At 42.6% G+C, this 15,173-nt stretch overlaps 1 protein-coding gene across 10 annotated transcripts in view; it reads right to left on the minus strand.

Annotated features, from left to right (window-relative positions):
* The window catches only part of KIAA1109 (KIAA1109 ortholog), an 88,959-nt gene extending 74,614 nt beyond the window's left edge, over positions 1-14,345 (minus strand). For all 10 annotated transcript variants that reach the window (XM_032110563.1, XM_032110559.1, XM_032110560.1 and 7 more), the window contains exons 1-5: positions 14,246-14,345; positions 5,959-6,088; positions 3,079-3,195; positions 1,614-1,692; positions 916-980 (exon numbers count right to left, since the gene is read on the minus strand). In XM_032110563.1, the coding sequence (XP_031966454.1) occupies positions 916-980; positions 1,614-1,692; positions 3,079-3,195; positions 5,959-6,055 (358 nt within the window). In that variant the 5' untranslated portion in view covers positions 6,056-6,088; positions 14,246-14,345. The remainder of the gene's footprint in view (positions 1-915; positions 981-1,613; positions 1,693-3,078; positions 3,196-5,958; positions 6,089-14,245) is intronic.
* Between the last annotated feature and the right edge of the window lie 828 nt (positions 14,346-15,173).

Consider the following 15,173-nt stretch of genomic DNA (forward strand, 5'->3'; position numbering starts at 1 on the left):
CTCTTCCAAACTCCTATCACTGCTCAGACTGGTGTCACATTCACCTGACAGATTTTGCATGCAGTACTGCTGCCACTGCTGAGTTGGTACTGACACAGCAACTGCTCTACAAGCTTGCTGACAAGTCTGAGAGGCTTCACACCAGCAGAAGCCACTTCCAAAGGCAAGGTGGGGAAAAAAAGCCCTCCAGAGTTCAATGACCCTCTCAGCTAGTGTATCTCAACTGTAGATAGCTGACATTTCTGGACCTCCTTGAATAAGCAATGGAGCTGTGATGGCTCCAAAAGTCAAGAGGGGCAGGGCCCGAGTCCCATCCACCAAGAATCTAATCCTGTAAGTGATTAAGCACACAGCCCTAGGCTACTTATGCTTTCTCACTGTTTTCTGCAGACACAATTAATCTCTTGCATCTGTGTTAATCATCCATCTTCACCCAGAGATAAGGAAGAAAAATAAATGAATTTTTCACACTTCCCCACTTCTGTAATCACAGGTGTCATCAAGACACAGGCTTGTCAAACACTAAAGAACATCCCTTACCGCAACACTTTAGCTAAAATACTGAAAGCACAACACTCACTGAAACTCAGAAACTAAAATCACTTCCAGAACATAAGACATCTCTATTCATCATAGTTATCAACTTCAATACAGAGACAATTATGGCTGGACTCCAGTTAATGAGGGCTACTATTAAGATGAATGGTTTGTATCAAGAAGGGTTCATGTCCCTGATAATGAAGCCTGTATTTGTTCATCTACTCTGCAACCAGTGAACAAATCCATACCTTCTGAGGATCCAATGTACTTCAGGTACATATTAACAAAGCAATTGCACACCTGTGATTGTGCAAAGGAAGCCTTTCTGTAGGCTACCTGTAAATTTAAACGTTGAAACCTTTTTGGGAAACCTACCGTGCTGCTTCTGCTTAGGGTTGTACATCTTCCACCAGCGAAATATGATAAATCCATCTTGAATTCTACATCAAATAAATTGGAATAAAACAGAAGTTGAGAGAGAGACAATCCCACACCCTACATGCAGTTTGTGCAGAGATCTGCAGCTGCAGTAGTGTACAAGCAACACGAAAGCACAAAGCATTACAGCACACAGTGTATGACACAATTCCTGCTTTAGCTGAAACTTGTAAAAAAAACCATATTCACTGCCTCCTCAGGGCTTTCCAAGTTTGACAGCAAGAATCAAAGCTACAAACTATTTGCTGGCATGCAGTTTACGAAACAAATTATTCTGAATCCCAGGAAATAAATGCCAACTACTTGGCCAACAGGAATCTTCCAGACTTAAGAGCAGGAAGATGAGGGAGTCAAAGACATAAATGAAAAAACAGTTTTCCTTCACACTCCAAAGTGGTTTATTTGACAGGTATTAAGGACAACTACAATCTTATCCAGCACTCACTTCCAAACGATAACACTAAAGCAGCAAATAAGCTCACAAGTATGTAGGAGTGCTAAATACCAGCACCAAAAGAGAGAGTCTAACACTTATAAATACACTGCTCATTTGGAAGGCTGCATTTTGATTTGTGCTATTTAGACTTGTATTTAAAACCCTTATTTAGAAGGGGGACTCCCCTGGAAATCTGTACCTGATGGACATATCCTCTGTGATGAAATAGATTTCACGCACCATGACTTTCCCAGACAGCACAGAGAACGAAAAGGAACCTAATTATTAAAAAAAAAGTGCTTATTAGCCTAAACTTGTTGATTTTGTGAACAGAGAGAATACAGCATTAAATTATCTGAAAGGGGTTAACTGGGTATCTTGAGCTTCCCTTTTTGAAGGCAAGTCAGAGATTCAGAATACAGAAGACAAAGCACACAACTAAAGGATGCTGGGTTGGCACCATCCAACAGTACAACCAAGCCCCTGAGGCACAAGTCACTCAGAAACATCCAGGTGCCTGGCAAAGCTTGTGAAAAGAGTTAGAAAAGCTGTTTTGAACATTTAGAGTTTCAAGCCATTGTGTGCAACACCATAATCAGAGAAATAAAGACTCCTGATGGACTATTTTTAAAAATTTTAAATGGCTATAAGGATTTCAGTCCAATTATTATGACAAATTATGTTTACAGCAGGAAGGTTTAATAAGTTTGAAGAGACCAGCAGCTAATGCAATAGCCCAGATTTTTCCTAAGGCTTTTCACCTCACCCACAGAAAGTTAAGTGCACCGTAATTTAAAAAAATAATAAAAATCAGCATTAAACAACTGAAACCAAGCTGTAAATCATGGGATTTAATTACTGTTATGTTGTCCTTACTGATGAGTTTTATAAAGAATACCACGTATTTGGCCAGCCATATCAGCTGTCCTTACTTAATGGCAATTTCACAGAGAAGTTTTAATAAAAGTCTATAGATCAAGTGTAGCAGCCAGAAAATATTTCATCTATTTTGCTCTTCAAAAAAGCTGGATTTGAAGATGGTTTGAAATATGGTTCTTAGATTCTTGAGGACATAAGCAAATGAATTGCAAGGGTGTCTCTGACAGGCCAAGTGTGAGTAGGATTTTTTGGTTTTAAGTTTTCACTACAGTTATGATGAATAGTTGCAAAAAAAGTCCAGAACTAAAGTCATTGCTGTTCTGTGAAGCAGACAGAGGAAGGCAGAGGAGTAAGTGAAAGAAAATTAAAAGTGTGATCAGTGAGGTTGTGGGCTACAGCCCTCTGTGACTCAGCACCAGATATTTTTGTAAGTGGGTGAGTACCCAAGTGATTTGTACTGACCTGTTTAATTCAAAAATGTTTAAAATATTTTAATAAAAAGTTAATGGATTTTGATGCAAAATGTTCTAGCCAGTATCAATTCTACATATCACAGTCCCAGTATGGATCAACTTGTCATTAGTTGTTCTGACAGCTTATTTAGAAAGCAAGGCCAGTGCTGGAACAGGGACTCAAGGCTGGAGTCTCTGCTTTGAGTCCACCCCATACTGAACATTTTCAAATCACCCTAACAAAGGAACACTGAGTTTACATAAGTTTTTAGCAAACTGAGGTATAATAAAAAGCAGCAGACAAAGGGTGGCATTACATTAATCATAACTTACCAATATGGATGTAGCCATGTTTATATAATCTGTTAAGAACCAATGTTAAAATGAGTCCAATGTTCCGGGAATTATAGTAAGTTAGGTAGATAATCCATCCACAGGACAATATTGTTGCTGTTGAAAGATTACAATGAATTAAAGCATTTTTTTAAAGTACCCTGACCCAGATAAAAACCTTACCTATTAGGACTACAAGGCATAACAGTGTTCTTCCTGCTCTCCAAAAAATTTGAAACTATGGGACACTTTAAGGAGTGTTTTCAGAGAAATGGTGTGAGAAGGGTGTGAAGAGTTGGGGGGGAAGGGGAAACGGGAAGTCCAGAAAAATATAGACTCTTCACTGCTCTTCCTTTTCCCAATATAAAAAAACCTGTCCTCCCAGAAGACCTGCAGAAGGCACCACGTTATTTCATTACATCACTTACCATCTAAGAAGTGAAATTTTATAGATTGAATCGTAATGTGCGCTGTCCCACATGGACATTTATTTCAGAATACCCTAAAAAACCCCCCCACCACCAAAGTCATACTACATGCCTTCCCTACTCTTCTCCAAATTATGAACTGTAACTTAAATTTCTAGTCTTTCAGGATTACCACAGGAAACGTTATCATATATGGAACCAATTCCTACGATGCTGCATCCTGAGAGAAACGTACCAGCCCTTGGGTTAGCAGCAATCTCTCAACAGTTCAAGCATGGAATTTGATAGAAAAAAAAGGAAATAGCAATCCAATGAGAAACATGTTTTTAAAAAAAAAAAAAATTAGGCCTGCTAATCCCCAAAGTAATTTTTACTTTAGTTGATTAAGAGCTAGTAACCTATTTCTAACTACAAGGGTTCTCAAAGCTTCCAGAAGGACAAACCCAAAAGGAATGGCACGGCCAAGGAATGGACTAGTTCTAATTCACTTTACTGATAATTACCATTCTGTTTCACCCAAAGCAGAGTAGGCAAAAAGCCTGAACTTTATAACAGAAGTTTCTCATTTATGCTAAAAATCACAGGTTTATTGTACTTTCATGGAAAAATCTGAAGTGCAGAAAGGCATAGGGGCATCGCACCTTCACTTTGAAGAGAGTTCAGATGATAAATAATAATAATAATAAAAAAAATTTACAAAAAGAATCTGTTCTTTTACTGTTCATTTTTTATTTTTTAGTGGGATACTCCACTGCTTAATAACAATACTTTCTTGAAAGAGAAAGAGAAGGTGAAAAAGACTCCCATGACTTTGTCGTTTCCTTGCTGGAAAATGGAACCAGTGTGACCAAAATTCAAGCAGCTCATACCCTTGGGCAATAAGCTGCTTGACATGTTAAACAAACCAAATCTGTGCGGGTGATTATACAGGAAAGAGCAGGGAGGGTGGAAGCTACATCCCAGGAAAGAAACTCCAGCTGAGGGAGTATTGAGGGAAGGCACACTCCAAGGACAGTGTTCACCTCCCCCACTTTCAGATGAGTAAGCTCCTCACTGCTGGTCCTCTGTGGGGAGGGAGAAAGGTGGGATGACTCAAGCTCTGAGGGTCCATTCCAGCCATAAAGCTTAATTTGAGCCTAAAGTTCAACTAGACACTGCTAGATAGCTGAAGTCAAGAAGGTGCCCTCTTAAGGTGACACATACTGAGAAAAATCGGGAAACCAGTGGAGTTTCCAGTCCTGATCCACTGCCTTCACCACTAGTCTCACCTCTGCCACAAATTGTAGGCTTTTCCTTAACCAAATCCCATAAACTCCATTCATTTCATTATTACATTCTTGATTTTAAAGCCTCTTCACTGAAACCAAGTTTTGGAAATTACATTTCCAAAGTTTTACTGCATGTGATTTTTAGAAATTATTCCAAAAGTGAGCAACAGCTCTTTGAGGACCATGTTCATTTCTGGAATTCATCACCTGCTACTGAGACCAATAGTTAGCTCTTTCAGCATTCAGATGAGGAAATTAGTGATATCTTTTTATGTTCTCTTATAACAGGATGCCATAGGTCAGCAGATAAAAGCAAAGAAGGAAAGCCTGCTTGAAACTGGGTCAGTTAATAAACATCACTTAAATGTGTTTCTATCCAAACTTCATAACAGGAAGCAAGTCAAAGCTTTTGAAGACAAAATTTTCAGATCTATTTGCATCTGTTCCACATTTTACCGTGAGCTACTACCAGTGACTTCTCCTATTTTCATCTTGACTACACAGAGAACTCTACGTTGAGTACAAACTTTCCACTCACATTAAAAGTGAAATAAGTAACAACCAGGAAGCATCCTCAGCTAATTTACCTATGTCCTTTCTATTTAATTTGGCCTATTGAAAAATAATTCCAGTATGTCAATAGCCAACAGACTGCTTTAACTTGTCAGAAGTGAAAGTGAAAAAATAAAGTTGTTTTTCTCGTGTTGCTCCGAGTCCAAAAGTCAAGGCTGAAAAGCAGGCATTCTCTACCTTTGGAAAAGGTCTGAATTCATTGCACACTTTCAGTATTCTTACATGGACCTGAGTACAACTTCATATTTATTTTGCTGTCCTTGATCCACCTGTTCATAGACTGAGAAAATAAAAGTACCTACACAAATATAAGCAATAGCACTAGTGCTAGGAAAAAGAAAACCAGCATACCTAAATCAGGCATGTTCACAAATCCAGCTCATAACTGATGACATGACAGCTGGGCTTAAAGGCTCATTGCGGCACACAATTTAGTCTGGAAGCTGTGTCATTAAACACAATGGTCTTTAGATCACCTTCCAAACTACATCATATTAAATGGCAGGTAGGTACATACTGGCATAAGGAAGTTATTGTAGCTGACTGTCATGCTAATCCTTTGTAAAGTATCATAAAAGAAATTCAACCAGAACAAAAGAGGTTAACCTTACCTACTAACAGCCAAACCACATTGGAGTCATGTTCAGTCAGGAAGTCTTCCAGCTGTGTGATACTTGGGACAAAACTATCATTTTTTCTTTGATCCATTGCTACACTGTTTTTGCATCAGCACCTATAGAACTGAAGGAAAAAGAAAACCATATCAAAACCAAAATGAGTAACAAGCACAGTACAGTTTGGAAAAAACTGACTATATACCATGTTAAATCATCTCCAGCAGTCTGTTTCACACAAATACGAATGTACTTGTTTTATTCCTTCAATAACAACTTCATGATTCTCAGCTACCTCTTCTTCTACTCCAGAGCTCCAGAAACACTTCCACTCATCTCTGCTGGAACAGTTTCCAGGCACATGACTGCCCCAAACAAATTACATATCAACAAAATACCAGAATATGCTCTCCAAATTTAGTACCCTGGATGCCCTGTACAGCATAGAAAAGCAAATAAATGTCTAAATCTGTTGTGCCACAGCAGTCAAAAGGCAACTGAACATGCAAATAAAAATGAGGCTGTATTAAGCCTACTGACATGCAAAAATGCAACATGAGACTAAACCCCTGCCCTTGCAGAAGAAAAGGCCAAAGCAGACACTTCCAGGAATTATGGAAAATTCCTAGAACTTCCTGATCCACTGTGTCTATTAATTCTGCTTTAGGTTGGATTTGCATCATTCCATAAAAACTGACTACCTGATTGATCTGTTACAGAGAACAGAAAATGAGTCCTTCCGATCTTACACCTTTATTCAAACCACCCATAAATTACCTTGCAACTGGGTTATATTAATTAAATGTGATTAGCAGTGAATTGCTCAACTCAGCAACATCTGTAATTACACAGCAGTATTTTTGTTGCATTGGTTTCATTTGAAGTCTTCTCCCTCGGATGTTATCTGTCAAATCTTCTTACAAAAAGAGAGGCATTAATTCTGCTTCTTTTTTCTACTCTCTAACACATTCCAGCTCCTGGCAGCCTGTCTTCCTGACAGTATTCAGCCCTCAAAAAAAATGAGTAGACTTTATTCCCCTTTGTTATGAAGTCTCTGATGGTCTCCCATCAAGACTCTAGAACATAAAACTAAGTAACACTGGTGAGTCCTTGGTTTTTCAGCAGCATAACAGCTTTGGAATAGTCAGTATTTGCAAATGTTAGCAATAAATGTAGCAATTGATCTGTTTTTTCCTTTAATACTCATACTACTCTCATAATTTTAACTGAAAGAAGTTGGGAAAAAACTGCCTTTAATGCACTTGTTTCTCCTGTTGTACTCTGAACCAACAGCCTGTGTTTAGAACTAAAATAGGAGTACAGTCCCAAGAATAAGTGCTAAGAATTTGTTCATTACCCTTTCTGTAAGAAGGAATAGAATGGGGAGGAAAGAATATGAGAGCAACAAAGACAAAAAGAGAAACAACAAAAAAACAATGAACCAACACCAGTTTCCAGCAGGGATGATAAAAAAGCTACCAACTTACTCCCCTGCAAGGGGGGGGGGCTGAAATAAGCATCACACACACATACACAGACTTTAAAAAAGGAGCCACTGGTTCAGAAGGGACTTTAGAACAGCAAATTAAATCACATAATGGCACTGTGATTTGCTTTAAGACATCCACAGTACCTTAATAAAGAAGCCACATGTCAGTTTGTATGATGAAGCAGATGATGCCTCTGCAGGCAGCCTCCAGGAGCCTTTAACCCCTGAATCACAGGGTAAAGGGAGAAACCCAAATCAACACTTCCAGCATAAAAGGACAGAACTTCTTTCCCTTTCTTACCAAGGGACAACAGGATCACTCTGCTGTGATCAAAACCACCATGGAAATGCTGTCAATAGGTGAGGACTGCCTATCTATTGCCTCAACCACTAATATTGAACTCCTCAAGGAAGCAAACCATGGCTTTTTCCTAAGAAATTGTCACCCAGCATTACATGACACTTAGACAGGACATTAAAAACCATGAAATAGGACTGTGGCAAGACAACTTGGAGGCTGAAAGTATTGAATCTTGATACTTAGCTAGTTAAATAAAGACAGTGTTCATCATTTTTTCGTCATCACTAACCATAAACATAAACTGCACATACTTTGAATTTTTTGGGGGGATACATTTGCTACCTGCATGCAAATAAATTCAGGAACCCCCCATCAGTAATCATGTGACAATATATCATTTTGGAGCTTCAAAGATGACCCTTTAACAACCTGCCCCACTTATTTATTTTTTTTCCTCTTTTGTTAGGGTAGTCTTTGCCCTTGATCAAGTCCCCTGAGGAAGAGGATGCTGGCAATCAAAGTGTAACCACCCAAAACCAGGCAGTTGCAACGCCTGCACTGGATGTGAGCTCTCAACACACCTCTCAGAGGAATCAGGTACTTAATAATCCACTTAGATTATGAATTAATCATAATCTTTAACAATGCCCAGGCAGAAAGGGACCTGGGGGTACTGGTCGACAGCCGATTGAACGTGAGCCAGCGGTGTGCCCTGGTGGCCAAGAAGGCCAATGGCATCCTGACCTGTATCACAAAGAGTGTGGCCAGCAGGACCAGGGAAGTCATTCTTCCCCTGTACTCGGCACTGGTGAGGCCACACCTTGAGTACTGTGTCCAGTTCTGGGCCCCTCGGTTCAGGAAGGACGTTGAGATGCTTGAACACGTCCAGAGGAGGGCAACAATGCTGGTGAGGGGCTTGGAACACAAGCCCTATGAGGAACAATTGAGGGAGCTGGGATTGTTTAGCCTGGAGAAAAGGAGACTCAGAGGTGACCTTATCGCTCTCTACAACTTCCTGAAAGGTGGCTGTAGTCAGGTGGGGGTTGGTCTCTTCCTCCAGGCAGCAGCTGACAGAATGAGAGAACACAGTCTTAAGCTGCACCAAGGGAAATATAGGTTGGATATCAGGAAAAAGTTTTTCACAGAAAGAGTGATGAAGTACTGGAATTGTCTGCTCGGGGAGGTGGAACCACCATCCTGGAAGTGTTTAAAAAAAGACTGGATGTGGCACTTGGGGCCATGGTTTAGTTGAGGTGTTAGAGCACGGGTTGGACTCAATGATCTTAGAGGTCTCTTCCAACCTGGTGATTCTGTGTAATGTAATAGAAAGGGGATGCAAGCAGAGACTTCAGGAGTACACACTGTTCATAAGGTCCCTGTGCATTTATAAGGCCCAGAGGATAAAGGGACAAGATCTGGATCACCAGGATTGCTTAAAGGAAGAGACGCAGTCTTTCCAGGACAGATATTTGCTACTTTCAGTAACCAGCATTTCTTTCCGACAATAGTCCTGCACCTTCCACACCCTATACACTGTAACCACCTTCCAGCCTTCCCCTTCCGCATCCTATACACTGTAACCATAGGTTTGACGCCTGCAGGCTTCTCACTGCCCACACTCTGCTACATTTACTCCTGTGTGCAATGTTAACTTGCAATCAGACCAAACTGTTGCACTCCCCAGGAACAATGATCCATAGGTTGCTGAGCCTGGAATGTTCTTTCATGCTGCCTGCTGTATTAACATCAAGGAACTACTCTTGGAAGGATAAGACCCAAGGGTGTGAAACTGACTCTTGCCAACCATGCAAATACACAAAAGAAAATGTAACAAAGAGGAACAGAAACCCAGAACTTCAAATTTGTATCTCTGAGTTTAATTATAATCTTTTCTCAAGGTCTCTGCTGTTCTGTGATGAACAGCTCAGTCAGCATACTGAAATATAGTTCAAAACCATGGTAAGTGTTTGGATTTATTTGCCTTCCCTCCTGCCTTATTTTTACTATTCATTGTATCACTTGTGGCTCTCATTTACCACATACCACGTTAATAAATACAAAATGTATTAGCTTTCTCCTGGGAAGAAGACAGGAGAAAAGGTATTCTGTGTCACTGAGGTGATAGAACACTGATACTCATTTTATCTTTCCAGCAGTCCTTTAGGGCGTTGTGTAGCTGTCTTTCTGCAAATGAGTATCTGAAGCAAGGAGAGATAAAGGCCAAATCCCTTATTTATGATGCCCAAACTGAAATACTCAGGGCCTGCTTTTCAGGTTGTGCATGTTTGGAGCACTTAGCACACTCAGAGCAGACAGTGGACTGGGTTGAAGATGTGAGGGTTTGATATTACTGTAAAGTTGGACCTCGTGGTCAGCCAGGCTGTCTTTATAGCAAAAACACATACTTAACAGACTTTAAAAAGTGACTTTGAATTACTTGTGTCACACATTAATCCATTCTTCACGGTACAAAAAAGATGCAAGGGAAGTTATAATCCTGGGGGGATGCATTTCATTTTCAGCCTGCTTCCAGTGTTACAAGCCCAATCCAATTTTCATCACAAATATTCAATCCCTAAAAAGCCAAATACTCAAAAGCAGCTGCTCCCAATCTTTATAAACTCATTTCAATCACATCAGATAGGTAAACTCGTTTTAACCTCAGCCTGGCAAATTAACTCAACACCAAGAACAAACCTCTGCTTGAGCTAAGTCATTAAAAATTTACAGGAGGCATGCATATATGCAAGAGCTGGCAGGATAGAAACCACAAGCTCAATGACTGGGCTCTCGGTCACCAGAGTGCAGTCACTTGGCAGCTGCAAGCACCTGCAAAAGGTTTGTCCTGCACCTACACCTGAAGACAAAGGCAATAAATGTTTTAGTCAGTGCCTGGGAGCATTAGGGTAACATGGGTCTTGATCGGGGCAAGAAAAGGAGAAAGAAAAAGAAATGTCTGTCTACCACATCCTTTGTAACACTGTTTTCCTGGCACACCCTTGTAGAAACAGCTGAATAAAAGGGGTGTCCAAAGGTGGGGGGAAAAAAAAGAATTTCATAATGAGGAAAAAAAACCTTTTATATGGTCATGAAGTGGGTAGGGAGATAATGGACATTGCCAACTCCCTTATTACTGCTGGAATTCACGGGGGGAATAAACTAGGAGTTTAAATTTGCCAGACATATCCCTCAGATGTTCACAGAAATCAAGTGTTTATCAAATATATGTTAATTGGTGTTATTAGAGGTTAACTACCATTCCAAGGATACTCAACTCCCAACTTCTACAGCAATTACAAATCAGTGGAGTTACAATTACACCCAAAGTGACACATTAAATCACAGGAGGCAAATCCCCCTGGTCTCAATAAATGTATGTAGATAATATGTCTGGATGCCTCACATCTCCAAAAAAGAAGCCATACCCAAGGCAATTCCTTAATGGAAAGAAAAGGCATTTTTGCATTACCCACTCCATCACTGCCTTTCAAAGGATCTCCAGCACTTCTGTTATGAAACCAGAGCTTTAGATAAGTAAATGATATTATAAAGGAGGCTCACAAATGTAGACACAACTGGACTGAATTTTCCTCTCAGGGTATTCTTACACTGTCAGCACCCAGAGGCACATTAGGCACATCTCACAAAACAAAAAGCTGCCAACCTTGGCATCTCTCCCAAAATGCTCCAGCTAGGTCAAACACTTCAAACCCATCCCAGCACTGCTTAGCACACTCAGCTACTCTTCAGTCAACAAGCAAAGGAAAGAGGAAGGAAGAGAAGGAAAGTTGTTCTCAAAAAAAAACCCACACAAAAAAACTGAGAGAAGTGACAGCACCCATAGAGCAATTCTGCCACAGGACACATTGCATCGCCTTCATAACTGGTACCAAATTAAAATTAGCACCTCTGGGCTTTTTTAAGAAAAAAGATTCAGGTCTATTTTCCTCCCTGTCTGCCAGTGCTTGGAGTCCCACTAGCGGTAAACTGTAAACAAAATAAACTAGAGCGTTAATTATACTAATGAAATCCTACTACAACCTCCAGCAGAAACAGCTGAACTGAAAGCAGAGCCCAGCACAGCCACACCTGGTTGAGCTGGTGTGTAGACACCCTTAGTCAAACAAATTTTGCACTACTGTAGCTTAGTAAATAACAGGTCTACTTCAAAATTAATTAAATCGAGATTAAAGCATACTCAAAGGAACTGTCAGTGTAAGATAAAAATCATTCTCACAATAGCCTACCCAACGAGGTAGAGGTTCACAGCACAAGTGGTATCTTTTATTTATCTATTTTTAATGGTATAGGACATGAGTTTCCCTACAGAAGAAATCAAAGACAAACTCCTGCCATGGCAACCAACATACACTACTTCCACTGCTAGCCTAGGAATCCCTGATTGAATTGGGATGATTTTTCATTTAACTTCTAAAAAGTAAAAATATACTTCTTAACCTTGCCTCCCAGACTTGTTCAGGGGAGCTGGTTCTTTTCCTGCTTACATGGCCAGGTTTTGACGGTGCAGAGGAAAAAAAGGGACAAAACAAAACAAACAAAAAAAACCACCCCAAGCCCAAAACTCACAAACAACAGAACATAGAGGCTCACAACAGTAGAAATAAATAAGAATTTCCCTCATGCACACTCCTCAACTTAAAGAGAAAAATCAAAATATTGCCTTTGGAGCCTTTGCTGTTGGTCTTAACAACAAGGCAATAACTTTTTTTTTCCTCCCCATTTCCAATTTGAGCTACAGCACTGTACCTTTGAAATTCTCTATGAAACTAAGTCACCTACTCCATACCTATGAATTTTTCAAGAAGTAATCTTCCTCTAAACTTCTCCTCTGACACATCACCACAATTTGGGGAAAGGGGAAGCCTGCCACAAATCAAACTAAGAATCAGTCTTGTAGCTACATATACCATCATCCTTAAGGGAACTATGTATAGGTTCATCCCAGCCTGGAGTCACCACAACGATTTTGGTGCAGCAACAAGTGCTAGGATAAGTGATATGAGAAGATAAGAAGTTACTAGGAGAAGGTATTACACTTCACAGTAAACACAGGATAACTGGACACTGCTAACCAAAAGCATTAACCTCTTGCCTATTTCCCACAGGGTAAAATGGTGCAAAAGAACAATCACCAAACAGCAGCTGATGCACATTTCACATGCCAAAGGTCTCTAACAGCATTCCCAAAAGGGTGAGTGACTTCAGCACGCCATGCACAAGGGTAAGAGCTCTCCCTAAATGTGTCCATACCTTTGCACAATCATCTCCAGATGATCCACCACAAGCAAAACCTATTCATGAACACTGTGAAAACGTGCAAGTCCAGGCCATGATCCTAAACAAACATCCCTGAACACCCATTCAGAGTCAACTGCCTAACTGGACACTCAATACTGTTTTTATCAATGACTGCTTGAATAACCTATTAACATACTTTTACAAACAAGAGGAATACTCCTACACTCCAGTTTTTCTTCTCAGTTGCCAAAATATCTGGCCCCATTGTTTAGCTGGTAAAAAGCAGAGGGGAGGGGAAACCCTGCACGGCTGCAATAAAAAGAGCAAGCCAGAAAAGCAGAATTAATGGATTAAGTGACACAACAGAAAAACTCACATGGCAACAATTGTGGCCTTTTGAATATTAAGCCTGATAAAGTTACATGTTGCAGCAAACTACCAACTTCGGAAGTTTTCACAAAGTTGAGTAAAGGCTGCTGGGGAGACGTGTCTTAAGATGGGAAACCAATCCAGATGGAAATTGTGATTAGGATATTTGCTACACAGTCACCTCCAAAACACACCTCCACCGTATCAGAGTTATGTCGTGTATTATATCTGTCGTGCACATGTTACATTGATAATTACATCGGGTTTTTTATTGATAATTCAAAGTGCAAGCACGTTATGTTAACATAATTATGTATTATTACCATGACAGCTTCAGACACACCAAAAAGCAGGTGCACGTCGTGTTAAATCCCTGTGTGTGCGTTAAACCCTCTCAGGACCAGAGGCATTGGCAGAGATCGCCTTTCACCGCCCAGGGACGAGCACAGGGAAACTTCCCTCTCAGGCCAAACACAACCGGAGGCGCCTGAGCTCCCGCCCCCTGGTCTCACACCCTTTCTGCACGGCGTTAACCCGCTCCAAAGGGAAAACACGGAACCCCCGTCACCGGAGGGGCTTCCCCCGGCATCGCTCCCCCAGGAAGCGGCCGGGACCACGGGAAGCAAGGCGGGACCGGCACCCGGAGGTGAGCACACCGCCCTCTGGGGCGGACGGATGGGCACCAGACCTCCTCCCCGTCCCGGCCTGGCAGAGCCCCACGCCGAACCGCGACTCCTCCCGGCGCGGAGGCGGCTGCGTGTTCCCGGCAGGCCCAGGGCGAGAGCGGCAGGGCCGACCCTTGCGCGCTGGGCCCATCCCGGTGGGAAGCGGAGCGCATCCCGGTTCCGGCTCCCCCCCGCACTTACGCCATGGCCCTGCGCGGCTTCTCCCCCGCGGACGCGGACCCGGAACCGGCGGCGGCGGCGGCGGCTGGGGTCCTCCCGCACCTCACGGTAAGGCGCGGCCCCGCCCACGGCGCCGCCGCAGCCAATAGAAAGGCGCCGCCGGCCGGCGCGGCCAATGGCGAGGCCGTCCGCCCCCCTGGGGGCGGGACCAAGGTGCCGCTCCGCCAATCGGCAGGGGCGGCGTCTGCCCCGTGTGTGTGTGCGGGGAGCCGCGCCCGCCCCTCCGCGGCGCGCGCAGGCGCGGGCACAGCTGGAGCCGCCAGATGTGCTCGGCGCGGTGGCGGCCGCGGGCGTGGCCGGCGCTGGTACCTTGTGGAGCTGGCGGACACACGGCCCCGAAATTGGAGTCTCGCTAATGGATCCTGCCCCCGGCGCGGTTAGTTGCCCGTTACGTCGGGAGAAGGGGTGCTGCCAGCCCGCCGACGGCTGGGAGAGCGAGCGCCTGCGCGCCCGCGGTACCTGCCGCTCGCCCTTGTCCTCGCAGCGCTTAACTGCGAGGCACCGGAGGGGTTTGCTGGCCGAGTCGCCCGGTAACGGGCTGTTCGTTTTCCCGCCCGTTTTTTGTGCCCTCCAAAGCAGGTGAAGAAATCCGGCCCCCAAAAGCCAGATAAAAAGTGAATTTTTAGACATTTTTGAACACGGATGGCCGTGACTTGACTGCCAGGTGTAGCCAAGTAAGACAAACACATTTCTTTAGAATCACCCAGGCATAATAGAACACCTGAATTTCTTAAAATCACCCAGGCGGGCATCCTACAGCCTTCAGTAGCACACTAGAGAAAACCAAAACAGTGGTTCTGTGTGTGTATAGGTACCTTTTATCATGTGATCCTTGCACACTGTCAACACTGGTGCTGAGCTCCATGTTCCCTCAATGCCCCCAAGGTTT

Source organism: Corvus moneduloides, chromosome 5 (genome assembly GCF_009650955.1).
Source record: "Corvus moneduloides isolate bCorMon1 chromosome 5, bCorMon1.pri, whole genome shotgun sequence".
NCBI lineage: Eukaryota > Metazoa > Chordata > Aves > Passeriformes > Corvidae > Corvus > Corvus moneduloides.